The 18,747-nt window shown below is 34.8% G+C and overlaps 1 protein-coding gene across 2 annotated transcripts in view; it reads right to left on the bottom strand.

The window, feature by feature from the left end:
• Positions 1-18,747, bottom strand: part of STK31 (serine/threonine kinase 31) — an 83,244-nt gene that overhangs the window by 38,801 nt on the left and 25,696 nt on the right. For both annotated transcript variants that reach the window (XM_065883947.1, XM_065883948.1), the window contains exons 10-17: positions 16,718-16,840; positions 9,881-10,060; positions 8,133-8,249; positions 7,022-7,141; positions 5,359-5,490; positions 4,030-4,131; positions 2,604-2,684; positions 334-459 (exon numbers count right to left, since the gene is read on the bottom strand). In XM_065883947.1, the coding sequence (XP_065740019.1) occupies positions 334-459; positions 2,604-2,684; positions 4,030-4,131; positions 5,359-5,490; positions 7,022-7,141; positions 8,133-8,249; positions 9,881-10,060; positions 16,718-16,840 (981 nt within the window). The remainder of the gene's footprint in view (positions 1-333; positions 460-2,603; positions 2,685-4,029; positions 4,132-5,358; positions 5,491-7,021; positions 7,142-8,132; positions 8,250-9,880; positions 10,061-16,717; positions 16,841-18,747) is intronic.

The following is an 18,747-nucleotide window of genomic DNA, read 5'->3' as shown; positions in this document are numbered from 1 at the left end:
TCAAAGAACAGAAGACTGTGTTGGCAAAATAGTTGAGATTTCAAAGAGAAATGTAAGAAAAACAAGAATTTTAAAAGGCTCTTGGCTAGAATGTAATAAGTTCACCCGAGAAAAGGAATGTAAGTACATTCTATTAAAGACATACATTATTTAGGGAAATGAGAGAAACTTTAAATTCAAAATTAGTTCCGGCAACCACACTGGAAGCATAATCATCATACCAGTCAATTCACATAGTTTAGAAAATAAACAGTGGGTCTTTACTTTCCTGAAAAGTACCACCACCACTCCCCCTTTGTACTTCGGAATCTCCCACAAGTCCAAAGAACTTACCTTTAAAAGAATTATCTGCCCGTTAACCTCAGAACATACCAAAGGACGCTTCCCGCTAAGTTCCTTCATGGGCTCAGCATCAAGAAGGTCCCTTTCCAAGCTCATTGTAAGAAGACCACCAGAGTTCTAGGCACAAGTTTTTGTTACAGTTGAAGAATCCAAATAATCCCAGCACTTTTAAATAATCAACAAAATTAGTTACATACTATTAGATGGACTGGACATGAACCCTACTGGAGACACCAATAAATAAAAATATTTAAAGTTTCATATTTTTTCTATTTCCTGGCTCTTGAACTCCCACCCAAAATGTAATGACCATACATTTAATCATTGCAACAGCTCTCTAACAGATTCTGAAGATGACTGGGATGAACCAGACGTGCTTCCAAGGGACCCTGATGTTTACTTGGAAAACTTCATGTGTTTCCTAAAAAATATTAAAATGATGACAAATAAAAAGGAGACTGTACAATGGGAATGAGATGTCTAAAAATTTTGACTACTGTGAACTCTAACACCCCTGCCTCTGAAGTGGAATCCTCAAAAGTGAAAATGGCTTTTAAATAATTTAACTCTACTAGGTATTTCTGCTACTTTTTAAAAGGAATACTTTTTTTGCACTAAAACATGACTATCAACATTTTAAATCAAGCTGAGTTTTACTATGGTAGAGTTTTAGTAAGAGGGGTTGTGAAATTATTTTCTGTTTTTTTTTTAAGTGTTGTCAGCATATTTAAGTAAGTCACAATACATAATCTACAGGGGTTTCCTAAGGATACATCACAGGAAAACATCTTAAAATAATTAAAGGCATCCATAAGCCACAATTCGAACCTTTTATAATCTTCCACAATGAAACAGATTAGCATATTTTTAAAATTAATTTTCAAGTCCTATATAGCACCACATATTCACTCACCCAGCCTATAAGAGAGAGTCTCTAAGCAAGAGTTAAATAATTGCAAGGAAAACACTACATTATTTTAAAGTTTAGTCTGAAAAGATTATACAGTAATTGCTTTAACAATTTATGGGACTTATTAATCTTACATATTTATGAGGTCATAAGTCTATGTGAACATCCCTTCATGTACTGTATTTAAGCTATTATCATGGACTTAATGACAATCTTAAAGAATACACATCTTGGGCTTCCCTGGTGGCGCAGTGGTTAAGAATCCACCTGCCAATGCAGGGGACACGGGTTCGAGCCCTGGTCCGGGAAGATCCCACATGCCGCGGAGCACTCAGCCCGTGAGCCACAACTACTGAGACTGTGCTCTAGAGCCTGCGAGCCACAACTACTGAAGCCTGTGTGCCTAGAGCCTGTGCTCCGCAACAAGAGAAGCCACCACAATGAGAAGCCTGCACACTGCAACAAAGAGTAGCCCCCACTCGCTGCAACTAGACAAAGTCCCATGCGTAGCAATGAACACCCAATGCAGCCAAAAATAAATAAATAAAATTAAAAAAAAAAAGAATAAACATCTCATCTAGTCCCTCATCCCTAGCAGACAACATAAAACACAGAGCTAACAGATTCTGCTCTGAGAGCCGAAGTTTACCAATCCTGCTCCACAGAGTCCTTCTAATACACTGATCTCCCAGACTTTGAATCCTGCCTGCTTTAACTTAAAAGATAAATTCTGTTTAAATTCCCCATGACTATCAGTGTCCTGCTTTTTTTTTTTTTTTTTTTTTTTTTTTTGGTGGTACGCGTGCCTCTCACTGCTGTGGCCTCTCCCGCCGTGGAGCATAGGCTCCGGACACGCAGGCCCAGAGGCCATGGCTCACAGGCCCAGCTGCTCCGTGGCACATGAGATCTTCCCGGACCAGGGCACGAACCCGCGTCCCCTGCATTGGCAGGTGGACTCTCAACCACTGCGCCACCAGGGAAGCCCAGTGTCCTGCTTTTATTCTAACCTGGAACAGAAGCTAAACTGCTTCATCATTTCAAAAAATAAACACCTGTAATTCAAATAAGTGCCATGCAATGTATTGAGTGGGTATGAGTAAAAGAGAAAACAAATAAAAACATGCAAATTGATATAAAAATTGACATAAAAAACATGCAAATTGATATAAATATAGTATGCAAGTATTAAAGACAGTCTTGAGAAAAGATCTAATAATACCTAAAAACCACTCCTCAGGAACATTTTCATAAAGTAAGGATATTATAAATTTAACACTAACACATAATTTTAACGTCATCACTTTTCAACACTCTCTGCAGAATAGTAATTCTCAGGAGAAACAAAGCTTACCATGTACTTAAGTAATCCTATTTCAGGATAAAGTAGAGGAAGCTCAGGGAACCATTTCTGTACCAAGCTATTCAGCTTCTCCTAAATTTAAAAAATATTTTTATTATAGATCAACATATATTTAATTGTGACATGTTGGTATCTCCCTTATTATATATCTAACAAGATATATAATCTAATAATATATATAACCTCATAAAATATATAATCACTGATTTTGCCTTCTACTACAAGAAATAGTAAATGAAAACCAAGAGTCATTTGGTTCTAAATTACCATCTTACTAACAGAAGAAAAACTTAATTACCAATTTTAAGCTTAATATACATATACAGGCACAAAACCTTGCCTAAGGTCAAAAGTCCATACTCATTCACAAGCTAAAATGAAAAAGTGTCATGAAAAACCAATTTGAGTCATAAAATTGTCACTATTTCTCAAAATAGTAGAACACAGTACAAACACAGAACAAAACAACACAGTAACATTTTAAAATAATGGCTATTTCATGTTAGGAAGAAAAAAATCATAAAAGCCTTGAAAGAAAAAATTAACATGTAGCTCTACAAAAGCTACTTTGAAGCAAACGTGTAAATTGAGAATCCTTAGAAAAGTCACATCACATGTTTATTCAGTAAAACTTCTAGATACTTATCAAGTTCCTGGGAGATAGCTATTTTATCCAAGGTTCATAAGGTGAACAATGAAGCACACACTGTCAGATAAGTTTGCTAAATAATGCATAACACTTAAAATGCCTATTATTTTCATAGTATTTTTATTTTTCAGAGGCCACTGTTTCTTATCTTCTTTCCCATAACATCCCTGAAACATAAAATACAATATTCTCTCCATTTTAAAGACAAAATATGCTGACTAACTCTTCCAAAGTCACAAAAATTCATGGTAGAACTTTCCCCCAACCCAGTAGTTTTATTTTGCTATATTCTTCAACTAAATTATGATGCCCTATTAGTGTTTTCATTGCAGTTTTAAGCTAAAATGATGTTCATACAGATTTTAATAAAGGAAAAAGTCTTTAGGCTTTATCTTCAACAGAAAACAAGCAATATGCAAAAGTGTCTGTTACGATCTCGATTCTTATAAAAACAAGCAGAAAGCAAATAAAAGGAAGTAAACTCAAAAGTTAAATGTGATTATACTACTGTTACCACTGAGTGAGAACATTACAGATGATGTTTCTTCTTCCTTATATTTTTCTGTAATTTTCACATTTGGCACAATGGTTATGAATTATTTTGTCATCAGAAATTAATTTCTAAATTCACAAACATTACTATACCAACTTAACTATGCCAATATAATCTCTGATCTTTTGATTATAGTACACTTCATAAAAATGGATATTTGAATTCAATTTTTACAGTAAAAACTAATTCAAAATTTCAAAGCATCAAATACTTACATATTCTTCCCGCTCATGATAAATTTCCTGAAAGACACTATTCTGCAACTGAGTTATTTCTTGTTTTATTTCCTCAATCTCAGATCCATCATGGTCATCGGACTTTAATCAGAAAGAAAAAAGTGACCTTATAGACTTATGAAAGTAGACTCAAAACAAGTCTTCCTAGTAAGAATTAATGCAACTTCTACAACAAATCACTCTGTCTGATTTCTATGTATCCTTCTATACCTAGCACATAACAATCTCTCATAACACTTGTCGAATTAATATTTATTAGTTTATTCTAATCCTGACTTTTCCAAAACCTACAAAAAGGAATTACAAAAATAAAGTCATAAAATTAATTACATAGATTTTTCTTATCTCTTAATTTGCTGTACATTTTCTCTAAGATGACCAACTGCCACCATAAGTAAATGTCAAGAATAGGAACCAGAATACAATTAAACTCCCTGGAACCTTTTTCTATGTAAGATTTGATTTTTAAAAAATTAGTAAACATGTGGCATGTCTACTACAGGAAAGACAATGTAGGACTCACAAAGACTCCACAAAACTCTAAGATAATTAACAAGCCTCTTTAAAAGGTACATGTTTCCAAAGTTAGATGTTTCTATAAAAGTTAAAAAATTAAACTAAAGAAGACCCCATTCCCCACAGCCCAAAATAGGATAAAACTAGAAAAATTTTAAACTATTAAATTAGCTCTACTCAATGCTTAAATGCTCCAATGAGGAAGAAAGCTAACTCAAGTTGGATTAAGATATAATGTAAATCCCTTTGACAAGTAAATTCTTTGTTCAAGGAAACAAAGAATGCCAGTTTTTTCACAGTTTCAAGCCTAAAGAAGGAGGTTTAGTCCAGTTTAAAGTGTCCTAATTCTTCCAGTTCTATTATAATATGAAAACAACTTAAACTGTTTGCAAGAAATAGTATGTCCAGCCATTAAAAAGAGAGCTAACAAAAGACATCCTGATCTTTACGACAAAATTCTGCCTTTGGGGGAGTACCCCATTGCCTTGCAGCATGTAGTAGGCTGGTTTTTAATAGATATTATAACAGTCCATTATCAACAGTTTTTTAAATTATTCGAAAATGCTTATCTTACTAACAACCAAGGCAACCATGTAAAATGTTTTTTTAAAGCACTTCATGACATGGGAAAATGTTTACACTATTAATGTAGTAATTTTATTTAAACACAAACACAGAAGGGAAAAATAAAACAAAATGTGAATAATTTTAAAGAGTGTATTTATGCATTACTCTTAGCATAAATAAAATGAGGTACACACAGAGTTCAGTATGAACCAACTGTTTCCTTACTTCTTCCAAATTATTCTTTTCAACCAATTTCCATCTCAGTCGAGCCTTTAAGCTTTTCAGTGTCTTTTTAATGGACAGCAAGTGATCCACATTGGGGCTCTTATTTAAACATTCAATAATCTGTTCCTTAAACTAAGTGAGAGAAAGAGTTGTTATATTTTCAACACACAGACAACAATATTAATCGAACAGTCGCTTCCTGACCACTCATTAATTCTCTATTAAGATTCAACTAGTATTTACTGAGTTCAGATTGAAATAAGAAATTCTTCAATTTTCAACAAGACAATTCTACCCACTGATTTCTTAATTATCCACATATCTATTTAGAACAGTATCATTCTAGCAATCAAAGAAACAAAGGGAAAAAATATTTCAAGCTGAGATACACAGTGAGACACACTTTGCTACAGAAAATGCAAATTGAATTTCTAGTGAGGATGTAAACTGAAATTACCCTCCCAAAAGGAGCTTGACAATATGTATCAAGTTTTAAGAATGTTCATTCCTTTTGACTTAGTAATTAACAATTTTTAGGAATCTATTTGAGGAAATACACACAAAATTATGTACAGAGATTATGTATAGGGCTTCCCTGGTGGCGCAGTGGTTGAGAGTCCGCCTGCTGATCCAGGGGACATGGGTTCGTGCCCCGGTCCAGGAAGATCCCACATGCTGTGGAGCGGCTGGGCCCGTGAGCCATGGCCGCTGAGCCTGCGCGTCCAGAGCCTGTGCTCCGCAACGGGAGAGGCCACAACAGTGAGAGGCCCGCGTACCGAAAAATAAAAATAAAAAGATTATGTACAGTGTTATTTATGGTAAAAAAAAAAAAGGAAGTAACCTTAACATCTGATAGATGAAAGGTTAAATAACACTGTACATCTATGCAAGAGATGATGTTTTAATCACTCAAAATGACAGTATACAAGAATTATTAATCATATGGGCAAAGTTTATAATACACAATTAAATGAAGAAAACATTTTCAAAACAGTTTACAAAATGATGCAGTGTATATAATATTCATACATATATATGTCACCATTCACAAAGGAAATACTCTGAAACTAGCAATAAGTACCTCTTAAGCAAAGGGGACTATAATCAGTTTTTATTTCTTATCTTTCTGTATATAGCAAGTTTTCTACTGTAAACTTGTATAGGCAAAAAGAAAATGAGGGCTTCCCTGGTGGCGCAGTGGTTGACAGTCCGCCTGCCGATGCAGGGGACACGGGTTTGTGCCCTGGTCCGGGAAGATCCCGCATGCCGCGGAGCGGCTGGGCCCGTGAGCCATGGCCGCTGAGCCTGCGCGTCCGGAGCCTGTGCTCCGCAACGGGAGAGGCCACAGCAGTGAGAGGCCCGTGTACCGAAAAAAAAAAAAAAAAGAAAAAAAAGAAAATGATAAAAGTTATGTTTTAAAGGACATAAGAAAATCAAAGATTTAAGACAATAAAAAAATCTCAATATATTTATATCAGTGAAATGCCATTTCCACTACAGGATGAATTTAATTATATACCAGCTAACAATGGCTATAGTGTTTTTCTAGCAATAGTAAATAATTTATCTACACACTGGGTATTAAACTACTTGAGAAAAGTTTAAGTATTAAAAATTTCAAAGCATCAGTATATAAGACCAATAATATAAAGCATAATCCAACCTCAACACTGTCCTTGTACTTGGATTGTACTGTGGCAATAAGCCTTTCCTCTGAACGGATCTTTTGTACTATTTGACTATATGCATTTAAAGTGATCTCCTTGTCTGCATCACCTTGCTCCTAAATGAAATCATACACACAGATTTATATACAAAGGAATACAAAATAGTTAAAACCTTCGATAACAATGGATACACTTTAAAATGATATCCTTAACGAATTTCTATATCTATTTCAAAATATTTCTTAAACATAGATATTTTTCTAGGGAGAAGAGAGATTGATATCAAAGATGTTCATATAGGAAATTTTATTCCCATAACGCTATTATACTTAAAGCTGTCTGAAGTAGAGTGTTAAAGGAAATCAGGGATACTGTTATGCTAAATGTAAGAACTAAACAATATATAGAACTTCAACACTTTATTTTTAGTTATCTGTTAACAACCACTTCTAAAATCAAGCCTGACAAAACCATCTAAATAAGGACAATTTGACAATAGGGAAATATAGTAATGCGTATTTTTTAATGCCAATCTTTATAAAATCACAAAAGGTAAAGAGAAACAAGCAAAATAAAGAACATAACCAATGAGACTTTGGTAAGCAGCCTGAGAAACTGGTTAAGAGTTCCAGTGATCAATATTAACATTACAAAATACACTAATTTTTAACTTTACACAGCAAAAGAGAGTATACACAGTAGGGAAAGGGAGCTATTAATCAAACTTGTGTATCCACTTCCAAGAGCTGTTTCAGATTTTATTTCAAGTTTTCACAAACTCTAAAGAGTCTTATCTTACACTTACAGTCACTGGGTATGACGGACTCAAAAATCAAGTGCTAACGAAAGCTGACACACTCAGATTAAGAGTTGTTTTCCTGGAATTAAACATTAGATTTTTTTTCATGTGAAATATCCTACTAAAATCAAAATACCAACCACCCTGTGGAAGAATAAGACTTCACACTGTATTTGGATTAGAACTTGACGGTGTTACTATCTCAAATAGGCCTTTACGAGGAAAGCTAAGACTAGTCTTAACACTCTACCTAGTAAGGAAACCACTTTGCTTCAAAGGAAGCAGTAATAAAGATTATCAATACTCACAATCAGAGATATCTCCAACTCTTTGCAGACACTTGACCCTGCCTTCTCTAGGATTTCATCAATATTACCAATTGTGTCTTCAGAAGTCAGTGATTCTTCCACAGATAGATCAAAGGCCTCGTGTGCAAAAATAAAAAACATGAAGTATCTCATTTAATTATTTCAATTAGTATTGTGTCCCTATACCTGGAGCAGAACATTAACCTATGTACTGGGCAAGGAGGGGGAAATAAACACAAGAAACATAAAGTACTACCCTCACAAAACTTATGCACCAGAAAGAAAAGGTATATATACCTCACATGCCTAAAGAAAACACAGATTTTTGTTTAGGTAATTAGTGATTAAGAGAGATGAGAGGACAATACAGAGGAAAATTATGAAAAAAAACAGGGACAAGACCAAGATGTTTTGGGGGAACAGTAAAAGAGGCAGTCTGACTAAATACTGGTAAAGAACCTTGACTGCTCAGGTAGCAAGTTTAAATCTGACAGGTAGTGGGCAGACAATATCAGCGTTTATACAAAGAAGGGGTATGATTATACCTGGTACTTAATGAGGACCCACTAGCATTAAGGAATATGAAGATTCAAAGTTAAAAATTAAACCCTGATAGTTTCCATCTCATTAGGAAAACTAAGGTGCTTTCTATCAGGAAACAGACTTTATAATAAGGTGTTAAATAGAATAGACATCAGGGGCCCAAACTATAATATAGAACATAAATGTCATAAGCAGTCACTCGGCTTTCAGAGGTTCAGATTTGTGTTTATGGAGGTCTAGATTTGGGAAACAGATATGGAAATGAAAGAAAAGGATAACAGATAATTAACCTAAATGGAAAGACAATTATGATCAATAACAAAAGAAGACAAAGAAATAACTTAGTTACATTAATGTATCCATAAGAAAGTACCAAAAATGAAGAGTTCTAGAAGTAGCAGGAGATTAAAGATTTTTTTTTCCCCAGACAAAGCTAGAACTGCATATTTGGAAATCATTCACACAGAGAGATAAATGACACTATAGGTGTCTTTCCCTTTGCTCAGGAGGATGTAAAGCACACGGAAGAACAAGAATCAATAACAAAATTAGGCCAAAATTTAATTAGGATTCTGAGTACACTACACAAAGCCATATGCCTCCAAGCCTTTTAGAAAATTACATGGTGTTTTCACAATAATAATTAAGAACTAAAAAAACAAAAAGATATGCAAGATACCTTTTCTAATATCTAACATCAAAAGAGACTAATATTCCCCATTTATTTTAGATATCTTTAGGATATTTAAGATAACTAAAACTTAAAAGATTTACACTGCTAAACAACATTGTAATCATGGCTAGTTAGCCAACTAATGTTAAAACACATATGTCCTGCTAAAAAAAGAAACCAAAAAGAGGAAAGCTCTACTACCCTCAAAGCACACACCCTTATCTCTACACCGTAGCTGTAAAATATACACTACACTTGTAATAAACTCCACTGATATTATCTTACACCTGTAACTTGACTGAAGATGTTTTCATATATGTCCTAAACAGAGAATGTAAATGTGTAAATCCCTCACTCTTCTATCCCAGCATTCTCATTCATATTCTCATTAATATTTTTTCTCTTTTTTATCTCTCTCTCCCTCCCTCCCTCACTCTCTCTCCCAGAAAGAAGTAAATTACATGTGGACAATTTAAAAATAAAACATTCCCTGGTTTATGCTATGACACCACTCGGCAACAGCTATTGTTACCTTTAAGGTACTCTGAAACCATGTTACAAGATGTTGTAGAGAAACCTCTGTTTCACTTCTAACGCTGGTGAACTTCTCTCTTTTATTACACTTCCAGTCATAAAATTTCTTCAGTATTTCTTCAGAGTTTGTCCCTTCTTTGGCCTGTCCATATACTGCTTCTAAAGAGGCTGACAAATCCTGCAGAGAGATACTTCTGTTTTTTAAAGTTTATTAATTTTATATTAGGATTCAAGCACCATATTAGAATCTGAGAGAAAAGTAGTATGTTGAATCCCTATCTTTGAGCATTTTATAAATAAAACTTAGAATAATTAGACATAAAAGCATAAAACTACCTATAAGGTGATTTATTTGGACTGTAAGAGTAAACGTTAAGTGAATTAAGGTTATAAATAGAAAGTTTCATATTCTTAGGTTTTTAATCAAGTAGAAATTATCCTTTTTTCTCTGACTTTACATAAGAATCACTACTATTTTGTCCTGATATGGAAGTTTCTAAGAGCTACTGCTAAGTAAAAATAAACACATCAAAATATTCAAATAATTCCAATTAAGGAAAGACATTAAGCATGTGTGTGTGTGTGTGTGTGTGTGTGTGTGTGTGTGTGTGTGTGTGTATGCACTTAAAAGCATTTTTAGAAAGGCTTAGAAGAGACAAAAGAGCTTGATGGCTCTCTCTAGGAATCAGACTCTAGAAATGTCACAGAGACAAGAGGAAAACTTAATAGACCCCAGAAATTTTTATCACAAAACTCTGAGAAACCCTTGGAAAGAGAGAGGATGGCTGGTGCTTGGCATTGAATGAATACGGTCATACCAAGTGGGAGAAGGCCTGTACCACAGCAGAGAATATCCTGTGGGACAAGAACTGTCTTCATACCCCCTTCTTTCTCCCTCACACTGGGCAGGAAACCAGCAGCACAGGCAAGAGGCAAGGATTTATACAAGTACAGTATAGGAACCTAGATGAGGCAGAAACTGATAACCAATAAAAAAGGATTGGCCAAGCACTCTCTTTTCTTCCCTTTTGCCCTGAATACCTGGTAGCATTTACACCCATGGGTAGCAGCCCCTGGAAAAGAGCAGTGGCTCTTTTCCTCCCAGGACTGGGAGGTCCTCTGAAGAGTAAGATCATCTAGAAGAAAAGCCAATAAGAAGTAGTTGAGCCCAGACTGCAACCCTAGAAGTTCTGTGTAACAACCCCATCCTATTCCCTAAACCCATCTGAAGTTACGGTCCAAGCTTTCACCCCTCCCTAGGTCCCATTACCACACTATCACATATGTATACAACAGCACACTAAGGCAGTTAATAATTCTTCAAGAGAATATGAGGTCCTGAGGGGAAGTACAGGGGAGGATGAAATGTGTGAATAATACAAGCATTCTGAAAGAAATATAATAAACTAAGCCACCTTATAAAAAGGAAGCAAAATCAGTAGCCCAGATAATAGTACTCAAAATAAACATAACAAATATTCTCAAAGAAAGAAAATTGGAAACATAAAGCAAAACCAAGTAGCTATGAATAACAACTGAAATTATAAAGTATGAAAGAAATAATCTTTGAAATAAAGAACACAAGGGATTGGTTAAGTGGCAGAAGAAATGCAGCAAAAGAACCAATTAGTGACTAGGTTGTTAAGTCAAGGATCCTTCCAAAAAGACACAGAAAGGGATAAAAAGATAGAAAAAAATGAATGAACAATTAAAATATGTAAAGAACAGAAGTTTAAACATCCATCTAACAGAAGTCTCAGAATGAAAGAAAATATAAATGAGGTGGGAGGGAGCGGGGGGGGGGACAGTATTTTAAGAAATAATTATCAAATATTTCCTAGAGTTAAAGAAAAGCCTCAAACTGAATTGCCCTAGGTTAAATCTAAACTTATATATGTTTCAGTGCAATTTAGGAAATAAGTCAAGAGAAAATGATCAAGCTCCAGGAGGAAAAAAGGTAACAGAAGAACAAAAATCAGACTCATATCAACTACTGAAATAAGAAAACAATGGATTATTATTGTCAAAGGTCTGAAGAGAAAATGGACCTAATATTTTGTAGCTCACTAAACAATTATTTAAAGAACTTAAATGTAAGCAATTGTTTAAATATTTAAATTGTTTAAATACAATATCCTGAGACATTCAATACATCACAAAATCAACCACTCAAAGCCCTCCTTGAAAGTACTCTCAAAGAAAGTATTCCAATACAGAGTAAACCAAAAGATATCCAATAATTTACAAAATAAATAAGAGTGAGAAAATAACTCTAAAGTCTGTTACTTGAGATATCATATACAGTATCTGTAACAATCTCTGAGTAAAATCCTAGACAACAATTGTGGTTGTTAGATTCATGGGAAGGAGATACAGACAGACAAAAAGACACACCAGAGGCAAGTGAAAATGTTCTAAGATATCAGGGGTAGAAGGTGAAAAAAAAGGGAGGAAAAAAAAGAAACCATGATAAACAGAAACACAAAAATAATCACAGAAATAAGTTCTAATAAAACAGTAATTGCTACTCATCAAAAGGCAGATTTACACATTGGATTCTTTTTAAAAATGATCTGTTAGTGTGTTGTCTAAGAGAGACATTTAAAATAAAGGGAGAAAAAAAGAAAATATATATAAAGCAAATATTAACCAGAAAGACAGGTGGGATAAGAATTTTAAAAGAAAACAAAAATAAAATTTTATCCCAAAACATCATAAGGGAAAAATAATGTTACATAACAGCTAAAAATACATAACAATCACAAATTCATTAACACTCAACCATACAGCAATGAAATATTTTGAACAATTTAAAGAAGCAGAATATATAACAATATATTAACTAGAATATATAACAAAAATATCCCCAAACTGATCAGATAAAAAACTAAGCAAAGATACAGAAGATTAAAGCTTAAAATAATAGCTATAGGTCAGAAACTGCACACAAAGAAAACCTAGAATATACTTTCTTTTTGAACTTAAAAGGAACGGTCATGAAAAATTAACCGTGTATTGTAGGCCACAAAAAAAATCTCAATAAATGCTGAGGAAATCAAAATCATGACATTTCACTTCTTTGACCCTCATTATCAAAGTATAAGTTATATTTCTTAAGTATTTACTTGAAGAATATAAATAAAAATCTAACTATTTTTCAGCAAACTAAACAGAAGCTTAAAGAATAATCTGGTGCCCAGGAGTGGGATTCCTGGATCACATGGTAAATCTATTTTTAGTTTTATAAGGAACCTCCATACTGTTCTCCATAGTGGCTATACCAATTTACATTCCCACCAACAGAGCAAGCGGGTTCCCTTTTCTCCACACCCTCTCCAGCATGTATTATTTGTAGACTTTTTGATGACGGCCATTCTGACCAGTGTGAGGTGATATCTCATTGTAGTTTTGATTTGCATTTCTCTAATAATTAGTGATGTTGAGCATCTTTTCATGTGCTTTTTAGCCATCTGTATGTCTTCTCTGGAGAAATGTCTATTTAGATCTTCCACCTGTTTTCTGACTGGGTTGTTTGTTTTATTGATATTGAGCGGCATGAGCCATTTGTATATTTTGGAGATTAATCCCTTGTCAGCTGCTTTATTTGCAAATATTTTCTACCATTCTGTAAGTTGTCTTTTCATTTTGTTTATGGTTTCCTTTGCTGTGCAAAAGCTTTTAAATTTAATCAGGTCCCATTTGTTTATTTTTGCTTTTATTTTCATTACTCTAGGAGGTGGATTGAAAAAGATCTTGCTGTGATTTATGTCAAGAAGTGTTCTGCCTATGTTTTCCTCTAAGAGGTTTATAGTATCCAGCCTTACATTTAGGTCTTCAATCCATTTTGAGTTTATTTTTGTGTATGGTGTTAGGGAGTGTTCTAATTTCATTCATTTACATGTAGCTCTGGAGAAAACCATAATTCAAAAAGATACACGCACCCTAATGTTCACTGTAGCACTGTTTACAATAGCCAGGACATGGAAGCAACCTAAACGTCCATCAACAGAGGAATGGATAAAGAAGATGTGGTACATATATACAGTGGAATATTACTCAGCCATAAAAAAAGAATGAAATAATGCCATCTGCAGCAACATGGATGGACCCAGAGATTGTCATACTGAGTGAAGTCAGAGAAAGACAAATATCATATGATATTGCTTATATGTGGAATCTAAAAAAAGGGTACAAATGAACATATCTACAAAACGGAAACAGAGTTACAGATGTAGAAAAATATGATTCCGGGTGGGGGGAAATATACACACTACTATATATAAGATAGATAACTCATAAGAACCTACTGTATAGCACAGGTAACTCTACTCAATACTCTGCAATGGCCTACATAGGAAAAGAATCTAAAAGAGAGTGTATATATGTAACTTATTCACTTTGCTGTACACCTGAAACTAACACAACATTGTAAATCAACTATACTCCAGTAAAAATTTTAAAAAAAGAATAAACTGGTCACCGAGGGGAATAGTAGAAAGAGAGACAAACCAGATTTGGCAAAACTTCTTTTAAGATTAAACTTTAAAAAGAAAAGAGCTTTAAAAATGACCTTGTTTGCCGATCCTTCACCTCTGTTTTCTAACAGTTAATGAGAAGAAATAAACCTTTACAGGGTAAAGTAGAAGCTGCAATGCAGAGAGGTGAATTCTTTCAACACTATCCTTTTATATGAAAAGCTCACTTCACCATTCTGGAATAACCTGTACTATTTATGCAATTCCATTTAAGAAAATGTTTCAAACCAGGGCTCCAATGGCTCCTGAACCATACACAGTAATACGAAAACTACACCTTCATCTACGTGGACAAAAAGAGACCATGCCCTTGTCCTGGCTATTGTAAAAAGAGCTGCAGTGAACACTTTGGTACATGACTCATTTTGAATTATGGTTTTCTCAGGGTATATGCCCAATAGTGGGATTGCTGGGTCATATGGTAGTTCTATTTTTAGTTTTTTAAGGAACCTCCATACTGTTCTCCATAGTGGCTGTATCAATTTACATTCCCACCAACAGTGCAAGAGGGTTCCCTTTTCTCCACATCCTCTCCAGCATTTATTGTTTCTAGATTTTTTGATGATGGCCATTCTGACCAGTATGAGATGATATCTCATTGTAGTTTTGATTTGCATTTCTCTAATATGATGTTGAGCTTTCTTTCATGTGTTTGTTGGCAATCTGTATATCTTCTTTGGAGAAATGACTATGTGTCCATCATCGGATGAATGGATAAAGAAGATGTGGCACATATATACAATGGAATATTACTCAGCCATAAAAAGAAACGAAATTGAGATATTTGTAGTGAGGTGGATGGACCTAAGAAAATTCCGTTTTCTTAAATGGAATTGCATAAATAGTATAGGTTATTCCAGTCTGTCATACAGAGTGAAGTAAGTCAGAAAGAGAAAAACAAATACCGTATGCTAACACATATATATGGAATCTAAGGGAAAAAAAAAAAAGGTCATGAAGAACCTAGGGGTAAGACGGAAAAAAAGACACAGACCTACTAGAGAATGGACTTGAGGATACAAGGAGGGGGAAGGGTAAGCTGTGACAAAGTGAGAGAGTTGCATGGACATATATACACTACCAAACGTAAAATAGATAGCTAGTGGGAAGCAGCCGCATAGCACAGGGAGATCAGCTCAATCGTTTGTGACCACCTACAGCGGTGGGATAGGGAGGGTGGGAGGGAAGGAGATGCAAGAGGGAAGAGATATGGGAACATATGTATATGTATAACTGATTCACTTTGTTATAAAGCAGAAACTAACACACCATTGTAAAGCAATTATACTCCAATAAAGATGTTTAAAAAAAAAAAGAGACAGTGCCCAGATGTCCCTGAATATCCTTTTTTCCAATTCTCCAGCAAGCTTATTCCCTACAGTATAAAACAAGACAGCTATTATTCAACTTGGTATTAAAGATACTGACATACAGTAAAAATTCTAAGATACATAAAAGGTAGAAGGAGTAGAAGAGGGTTATTGTGTTCAAATGATATGACCACACAGAAAGCTCAGAGCATCAACTGACAAAAACTAAAGGAGAGTTCAGCAGAGTTGCCAGAGAGACAATATATAAAAATCAATAGTATCCCTCTACACCATCAAAAATAACTAGGAAATGGAAAATAAGATAACATTCACAAAAGCAATCAAAAGTATAAATGTCTTGGAGTTAAATGAAGAAAATGCATGAGGCGCTATGGAGAAAACTTTTAAACATCATTAAAAAACATAATAAAAGATGTGAATAAGTAGAAAGACTATGTTAACAGGCGGAATGACAACACTGTCACACTCCTTCACTCCAAATTAGTCATTTCTGAGCTGAAAGGATAGGACTAAAGACAAGGTTCCACAACATCATACAGCTACTGTACTCCATCCCCTATCACAGATCTTAAAAGCCCTATAACTCAAGGATCAGGATCCCTCTCCCTAACTCTAACATATGGCTTTACTAGATTTTCTGCTAGAATTCAGTGGGTAACAGGGACTCACCTGCCTGCTACTGCTCCTGTCTCTGTGAGTTTTACCAAAGAATGCTGCTCTAGCAAGCCTGACATGCCTGATCATTTTACCTTATTTGCAGGATAAATACATATACATACATAAACACGTTAAATATATCAATATAAAATTTTAACACCATTAAAAAGAAACTAGGATTTATCAAAGAAAAACTTTTGCAGCCATCAGTAGTATCTTAAGTCTAAAGGTAAATGCTAATTTCACCTCTCAAACGATAAACATATTTTAATGTATATTTAATGTATTTTTAGTATCTTTTAAAATTCCAACCTGTAATGTTTTCAAGCGTTTATTAAGAGGTAACTCATCAACTTCCAGAATAAAAACTTCTACTGCCATATGCAGCTTCTGTTGTACTTCATTTCTTTCGGCTATCAAAATATTCCCTTCATTCTGGAGGAAGGAAAAAAAGAATAACCATCATTAATATATCAGGTGTTTTTTTTACACACTGACCTCTATGAAAAAAACTGATCTCTTAAAGTTAGTAAAATTTAACATTACATTCTCCAAACATAGTAACACTTCCGACAAACACCTGTCTCCTTAGATAACCAAAATGACAGTTTTCTCTCCCTTAATTAGAAATAAGATTTACGTTCAACAATTCTGCTCTGTTCATCTTCATCTTTTCCTATCATTTCTGCAACAATAAAATTTTTGCTTTTCTTAAGAAAATTATACAAGTATCTATGGCTAATTACACACTGTCTCCTTCCTACTCTCAGCCCACACTCAATTCCTTCATCTACTTATCTTTCAAGATTCAGTTAATCTCCACCATGATAAAACCTCCAATTCACCCAAAAGGCTATGTTTGCAAATAGATATGAGAGATATCCAAGAATGCTGTGAATTACCTCTGTTATAGTACTTACCAAACTATATTAAAACTATCTATTTATATATCCGGCCAATACCCAAGGTAGATAGAGGGATAGGACCACGTCTTAAACAAATGCATGTGTCTACTACCTGTAACAGTGTCTGGCACATACACTTAAAAGCCTGAATGTTAGAATACTCTTTTTTGTGTAAGCTCAACCAGACCATTATATAACTAATTATAAAGACAAAAGAAAAGAATCTCTTTCATCAAAAATACACTTGGTGGGCTTCCCTGGTGGCACAGTGGTTAAGAATCCGCCTGCCAATGCAGGGGACACAGGTTCCATCCCTGGTCTAGGAAGGTCCCACATGCCACGGAGCAACTAAGCCCGTGCGCCACAACTACCAAGCCCACGAGCCACAACTACTGAAGCCTACGTGCCTAGAGCCCGTGCTCCGCAACAAGAGAAACCACCATAATGAGAAGCCCGCACACAGCAACGAAGAGTAGCCCCTGCTCACCGCAATTAGAGAAAGCCCACTAGCAGCAATGAAGACCCAACACAGCCAAAAATAAATAAATAAGTAAATTTATTTTTAAAAAAAAAGTACACATGGCAATCAAGTTAAGGAACTGTGCGAAATATATAAATGAAAATAACAATACTGACCCAAATTAAGTACAAGTAGGGAAATAAAATGACAACTTTATCTGAGGAACAATTATGACTCTCTATTTATCCAATAATCTACTCTTCAGTCAGTCAAATGAACTTTAGGGTAATAAAGCCTAAAAGTAAGTCCTGAAGCATCAGCAGTAGTGGAAATAAATTGCTTCAAAAAAAAAAATCACATTTGTTCTACTAGAATACCAAGTCCTAGGTATATACTAAGCCCTCTCCCTCCCTGTGATAAATCACTTTCCTATGCTCAAATGACAAAAACAAAACAAAACAAAAATTAAAAAGCAGTCCTTTTTCATCTTTTCATCTTACTACATGAAAATACATGATGAAGTATTTTAATACTGGCAATATGGTTTAAATGGAACTAGAATACACTTTGTAATCAGACATACCTGGGTTCAAATTCCATATTAACATTTAGAACTACGTAATCTTGAGCAATTTCGTTAAACCCTGTGGGCCTCAGTTTCCTGAGGAGCAAAAGTGCCAAGTGCCCTTTTTTTTTTTTTTTTTTTCCTCAGTACGCGGGCCTCTCACTGTTGTGGCCTCTCCCATTGTGGAGCACAGGCTCCAGACGTGCTCCATGGCATGTGGGATCTTCCCGGACCGGGGCACGAACCAGCATCCCCTGCATTGACAGGCGAACCACTGCGCCACCAGGGAAGCCCAAAAAGTGCCCATTTTTAAAAGTTAGTGTACGAAAAGTTTATAAAGTATCTATAACACTGCCTGTGTTTCATAGAGATTCAAAAATTATTACTTCTGTCACTTTTTTTCTTCCATAAT

This window comes from Phocoena phocoena, chromosome 9, assembly GCF_963924675.1.
Source record: "Phocoena phocoena chromosome 9, mPhoPho1.1, whole genome shotgun sequence".
Taxonomy (NCBI): Eukaryota; Metazoa; Chordata; class Mammalia; order Artiodactyla; family Phocoenidae; genus Phocoena; species Phocoena phocoena.
Note: the sequence above shows the minus strand (reverse complement) of the source record. Positions and strands in the feature narration are given on the sequence as shown.